Below are 6,380 nucleotides of genomic sequence, written 5' to 3'. Positions count from 1 at the left end.
GGCTCAGTTGCCGCACGGCTACGAACGAGTTAAGATCAGCTGCGGATCCCCAGCCTGCAGGTGGTTAGTTAAAAAGCTTGCGCGTTTGGTACGCGTTCGTACAGCCTACTCAAGGACGAGTGATTCGTGCCGTTTACACTGTAAGATTCGTGGATTGAACGTAGCCACAGTTCGACGCCATTTTTTTTTCGAACCCGCCAAACAATGGGACAGGTGAACGTGTTACGGCTGGTATTGCTGGTGGCGAGTTTCGTGGCTTTTGGTCAGTGTGATTCACGCAAGCAGTTCCACAGCCGGTACCTGGGAAGTGTCCCAACGTACGCAAAGACGATTCCTCTGCGTCTGTTGAGCTGTCTCGAGCACGTGTCACTGCTCGATTGTGGTAAGCTGTATTTGCTGCAGAACATGGAAGCACGTGGCTACCGATTCGCGGACACCGGCAACATTACGCACGACGTGCAGCAGGTCCTTCTGCCGGGCTATCGTGGTGCAGACAATAGGCTCTTCGCTGATCGGCTGTTGGCTCTGAACGAGAGTGAGGTGGACGCTCGACTAGGTCGTGGACTTCGATTACTGTTTAACGATCGCATCGTCGACCTACAGCTGGTGCCAGGTGTAGCTGTGCGACTGACACCAAGCAAGACCGATCAGCTGGAGTTTTCTGTCCGGAAAGCGATTGAGGCGGTTGATCCGACGGAGCCTGTTGGTCGGGATAAAGCGAAAAAGGGCGTCCGGACGGTATTGCAACTGGGTGTGCCACTTGTTCTGCTGCCCTCGATGCTGTTGGCAGGTGTCCTGCCGATGTTGCTGCCCGTGCTGAAGTTCGCCACCATCTTCTCGAGCATAGTGAATCATGCGGCACTTGCTGCTGCCATCATGTACCTGGCGAAGCAGCACGCAGCCGAGCAGGAGAGCAAACAGACGGTGTACTTCAATGCGGGCTACAACTGACGCGGATGGACGAGACAGCATGTCACACCAAATATGGCCTCCACGTGGGCGGACGACGAACAGAAGACAGCAACAGGAACATGAAACACATTGCCCGCTGGCGAGCCTGTTCTACTGTTTGTGGATTATTGTTTATTTAACTCCAAGCTTAAGCCTAGCACTAAGATAGAGATAGACGAATAAAGGCAAACATCCGTTAAAACTTCCCTTCGCGTTACCGGCCCACATCCGCTGGCCCATTCAAATCATTCACCCAGGCGCCTAAAGGTAGGCAACCGGCTGGGCAACCGTATAACACCGTCGGCAGCGTTTCCGGGCGGGATGCGTGCGTTGCAGCAGTAAACGGGGGCGCAGCGAGAAGCCGGCCACAATATATCGGCATGCAGTATGCTTGCTCTATGGACGTACGATAAAAGTAAAGGGATAGCCGACTAGTTAACCTACGCTGCGTCCGAAACACGAACTAAGCTAGCCACTAAGCACCGAAGCACCATTGCGCATGTTCGCGAAACAGATAGAGGGCGAATGAAGGTCGCGGCTGGACACACGCGTGTTTCTACCGCGTATTGTCAGCATGCGATCTACCCGCGGGACCAATCACTGGCCCGACATGCTTTAAAATTATGCTCCCGCGTCCCATGAAATTACACGACCACCGAAAGGGACGATGCTGGAGGCTTTGTTCGAATAAATAAACGCGAGCCGACGCCACTGAGATGTGGCGTTTCCGCGTGCACTTCCAGCTCCTGTGTGGGCTTTCTTTTTTTTTTGTCTTTTGTCGCAAATCATGTCATTGGTAGCCGTTTCGTTTCCATTTTCTCCTAGCTTTGTTTCGCTTCCCGTCCGCAGGGTTTGCAATTTGCACGTGCAGTGTATCCTTTTCTGTGTGTATCCAAAGGCGCGTGTGTGGCTCGAGATAAAATACGTGTGCACGTGCACCTGTGTGTGTGTGCGCGCGCGCGCGTGTGTGACCGAAGGACTGATAAGCGAGAAACGAACTAACAAAAGAAAGAAAACCTGTCAAACAAAACTAAACGAAACTAGCATAAACGTAACGTTAACACCTGCCCTGTGGTGTGTGTCCCTTGGACCTGCCCGAGGCCACCGAAGCCCCGTTCGGATCCCTACTCCCCGCTTGCTACTCCTACACGTTCCCTCGCCCCGTGATCTTCCTGGTGCAGTCCTAGTTCTAAAGGCCCGCTTGTCTGGCCTGGCTCATTCCACCTTATTCCTCACGGTCGCATCCTGGCGGTCCTGCTCGTCCATATCCTTATCGTCCCAGCCCCAGACGGCCGGTTCCGACTCGTGGTCGAGCTGGTTCACGTAGTCAACCATGCGTGCCTGCAACTCCCGTTCACTGTATTGGTGCGTACCATCGCCAGTACGCAGGATTCGCTTGCGGATCATGTCATCCGACACCGACTTCAGATCATACGCCCAGCCGATGCGCGCGAAGAAATCGATCGCAGCCGTCGTGAAGTTGGTGCTGTACGTGCCAAGCTCGGACGTCTTGTAGTCCCACGGGAACACGTGGTGGTAGTTGTGCCAACCCTCACCATACGCCGCGATCGCCACGAACGTGTTGTTGGTGGGTGAGATGTTGCTGCAAGAAGATGTATGCAATCAGTCATGGAGGTCCTTGCGAAGGTCCTTGGGAAGATCCTTGAGGGTAACATGTGATACCTACCGGTCGTACGGTTTCGTGCCCCAGATGTGAGCGGCGCTGTTCACCAGCCAGGTGGCATTAAGCGACAACACGTACCGGAAAATGGCGACCACGTACCAGGCGTTCGAGAACGTCTCACCAAGCCAGTGGTACGCGATGAACGTCGGCAGGATGAAGCAAAACACGGGCATCAGGATGGCGTAGTAGCGCTTTTGGAACATCACGATACCATCCTGCTCGAGGTCGGCCATATCGACGGCCCGGCCGCGCCCCTTCACGTCCGGGTGCTTCTTCACCATCAGCCAGCCGATGTGCGAGAAGAAAAAGCCCCGGGTCGCGTTGTGCGGGTCCGCGTCGGTGTCGGTGAACTTGTGATGCACCCGGTGGTCCCGCACCCACTCGTACACGCTGTTCTGGAACGCTAGCGTTTGCGCTAGCATCAGGAACAGCCGGAGCGGCCACTTCGCCTTGTACGCCCGGTGTGACCAGAGCCGATGGGCACCGGCCGTGATGCCGAGGGCACCGCATGAACCGAGCGTTAGTGCTAGAGACCGGAAATCGGAATGAAAAAAAAAAACAAACAAACAAAAAAACCGAAAGACAAATTAATACCGGATAGCTAACCTGCGATCGAACGATGAGCCGGCTAATTCGGCGTATAATGAGCACCGAGGTTCGAGTGCCGATTAGTGACGGTGATTGCGTCCACGTTTTGTGTAAGCGTGATCGGTCAGAAATGTACAATTGTTCTCCGTTTGCTCGGGTGGGTGGAGTTACCCTGGAGCCTATTAATCAAAACTGAACCGATACATATATATATATGCTGTTTGCAATTTTTTTCTTCTTCGTCTCATGTGTCCGCGATAAATTGGTACATGAGCCGGCGAAAAATGGCGATTGGCCATTCACCACAAAATTATAACTTCCTCAGTTCGAGCGATCGCGACTAATGACCGGATCGGTTCTTTTCTGCGTCAGTGCTTGACGCGTTGTGTGCTCCTTTTTTTCCGCTTCCTCGACCCACCCATATATCTTTTGCTTTCCGAGCGTGAAACGAAGCGATATATCCGTTTTGTTTTTTGGCGCTGGAACGAACAAATCGGTGGATGTACGCTCTACCCTTAGGTCGTTGTTAGGCGTGTGTTTTCCGCACACGCCCGTAAATAAGTAATCGAACCAAACGCCGGTATCGGTGACGTGCACGCGAGCGGTGCAACCGTTGAAGCACATCCCGTAACATTGAGCCCGTGGCATTGACAATGGGGCAGGTCGCCACGTGTCATCCGGCGAGGTCATCGTTGCGCAGGTTATCGCACGAAAGCTACCGTGCGCCGACGACCAATTTTCGAAACACGGCATAGCAACCGGCAAGCGGTTTTTAAAGCGTTTCTTCAAAACCCACCGGCTCCCGGCTGGCCCGGGCCGAATGTTCGAGCGGCCGAAAACAACGTCATTAGCATTAGCGTCCCGCCGGCGTATGACGCGCGTCGCGTAACGTGCTTTGCGTGCTTGGCATGCGAAATTGGCATGCCCTCGTTGGGTCTCCGGTCCCGGTCCCGGTCCTGGCACTCGATTCGATCCGGGACTGGCTTGGCCATCGCGTGACCGACTGCCGTCGTTGTGGCTGGTGAAGGGTGAACCTGTGGCCTAAGGCGAAAATGCGCTTTGCCGAGGGAATGTGGCCCGCGCGATGCAACGGCTGATGCCACGTGACAATGCACGGTTGAAAATTGAATAATTTCGCATTTGAATTGAACAACGGACCCTTCGCGTCAATCATCACGCGAAAGCGAACCATGATGGTGAACCTTTTGTTTGCACTTTCGCCCGTTTTTCCTGCCGAGATGCGAGATGTCCGCCAAAACCCGCGTCCACTTTCTCTTTCGCTAGCCGCGCATGGGTGCATTTCCGGTTTTTCTCCCGTCTCTCGCCAGTGCCCGGGCTCGACGATGGCGATTGATTGTAACCGCTGATCGAAGGGAACTCAACCAAAGGCGGGATGATGTCTTTTGTGAGACGAGTCACCCGAACAATGACACCCAAGGGCCGTCCACCGATCGAATTGATCGATTATTTCCGTCACGTCGCTGGACATTGTCTTCTAGCTGTTGGGTGGAATTAATCATCACCCTCCGCCGGTTGCTTTTGTGCCACGATTTCCCATCCCCCGACGATATGCGCATCCCTTCGCGAGTTTGGCATGCGAAACCGCGCGTCAGGAAATGGTCGTAAATTCCTTCCAGGCTTCGATTTGGCTTATTATCGGTTCATCGATACGACAGGGCGCTAGTCGTAATAAATCGCGTGGCATAATTCTCCCCTACACACTCACACAAACCGAAATGGGGCCCCTTGGGGAATTTCCCAAAGCAATTGCACAGTTTCATCACGATCACGGCTTTAATCGGAACAAAACAACCGAATCGGGATTCCTCGAAAGAGCAACGCACTCGAATTAGGCTACGAAGCCCTAACGCAAGGTCGGCCGGCCGCAGACGCCCACTTACCAAGGAAAAATGTGCTCCACTTCGCGGACGTCACCAGCAGATAGCTGCCGTACAGGAACCCGAGGTGAAGATAGACGAACGCGATGATATTACGCCACACGTACGCGTGCCGGTAGCGCCGAACCGATGCATCCTTCGGGGCGTCTGTGGGCTGTTTTTGGTGGGATGAGGAAAAAAAAAACCCGGGATGAGTTGAAACCGAGGGATGAATCCTTAGAGCACCCAGTGCTTACCTTTGCGGCATCCTCGGGAGTCACAGGTGTACCGGTGCTACTGGGCACGTTCAGCAGGGCTTTGCTCTTATACTGCGGCGTGTTGTTGTTGCGATCCTCCTGCTCGATGCAGGCTTCCGCGAGCAGTATCGTGTTGCCCAGCACATTCGGGGCCATCGTGGCGCGGTGTGAACGGAGCTTTTCTGCAAAGTGCACGAAAGCAGTGATGAGTCCACCGCGATCCGGGAGAAATTAGGCACTGACTTCAGTTGCAGGAGGTGAAATTTTGCTAGCCGCGCCAAGTGAAAAGAGCCCAGCGAAGATGGGAAGAAAAGCGTCAAAAACAAAGCCTCAAAAGGATACGCCCTTTTGCGCTCGGGGTTTTGCGGGCGAAATTACTGCACCGGGGCCAAAGGGCGACACTGGAGAAAGTCGACCGTTTGTGTGGCCTCTCGAACCGGTTATGCACTTTTGCGGTAATGATCGCTGGCGAGATTCCGCCGAAAGTGAAACCACCGATGTCGTCCGTCAACGTTAACGAGTGCGAGTCGCCGCATGAATGTGCAGCTTTTTTTTTTTTTTGTTTTGGTTTGCCGGTTTCCGTCTCGGTATCAGTTCCGCGTTGGAAGAGCGCGTTCGTCCTTTGCGGAAGGGACGCTGGCCTTTGGTTTGGTTTGTTTCATTTTTAACCTCACGGCCGGTCGTGCGTTTGGAAATCACCTGCGCGTTAGATTAAGCATTCATAATCACGTTCTCGGGGTGGCGCGTTATCAGCAAACGCAACGCACGCTTCTCGGTATTCCGGCGTCGTTTTGGTTAGCTTCCCATAAATTCATCGATTGATTCTTAAAAGCCCGCTCGGGAGTCACTTTTCGTCACGTCAGAACCTTCCAAAGCCGTCGGGCGGGCATGCGTGAGATAATTATGGATGAGAGCTGGCGGTTGTACGCTACGCGCGTTCGCAATACGCCCTTCTTGCAGTGTTTCCTTTTTGGAATTTCTCCCCGCCTGCGTGGGCCACCTTCCACCTGGACGCCTGCACGT

At 54.0% G+C, this 6,380-nt stretch overlaps 2 protein-coding genes across 2 annotated transcripts; one reads left to right on the top strand and one right to left on the bottom strand.

The window, feature by feature from the left end:
* Window positions 1–204: 204 nt before the first annotated feature.
* On the top strand, window positions 205–951 carry LOC128720920 (uncharacterized). The gene has a single exon (XM_053814625.1). The coding sequence runs from the start codon at window positions 205–207 to the stop codon at window positions 949–951; it is 747 nt and encodes a 248-aa protein (XP_053670600.1).
* Window positions 952–1,074: 123 nt separating this feature from the next.
* On the bottom strand, window positions 1,075–5,513 carry LOC128730954 (acyl-CoA Delta-9 desaturase). Its single transcript, XM_053824046.1, has 4 exons — window positions 5,358–5,513; window positions 5,125–5,275; window positions 2,639–3,161; window positions 1,075–2,554 (listed from the first exon to the last, which is right to left on the bottom strand). The coding sequence occupies exons 1-4, from the start codon at window positions 5,511–5,513 to the stop codon at window positions 2,167–2,169; spliced, it is 1,218 nt and encodes a 405-aa protein (XP_053680021.1). The 3' UTR covers window positions 1,075–2,166.
* Window positions 5,514–6,380: the final 867 nt, after the last annotated feature.

The sequence above is a fragment of the Anopheles nili genome, chromosome 2, assembly GCF_943737925.1.
Source record: "Anopheles nili chromosome 2, idAnoNiliSN_F5_01, whole genome shotgun sequence".
NCBI lineage: Eukaryota > Metazoa > Arthropoda > Insecta > Diptera > Culicidae > Anopheles > Anopheles nili.
The sequence above is the reverse complement of the archived record's forward strand: the minus strand, read 5'-3'. Positions and strand labels throughout refer to the sequence as shown.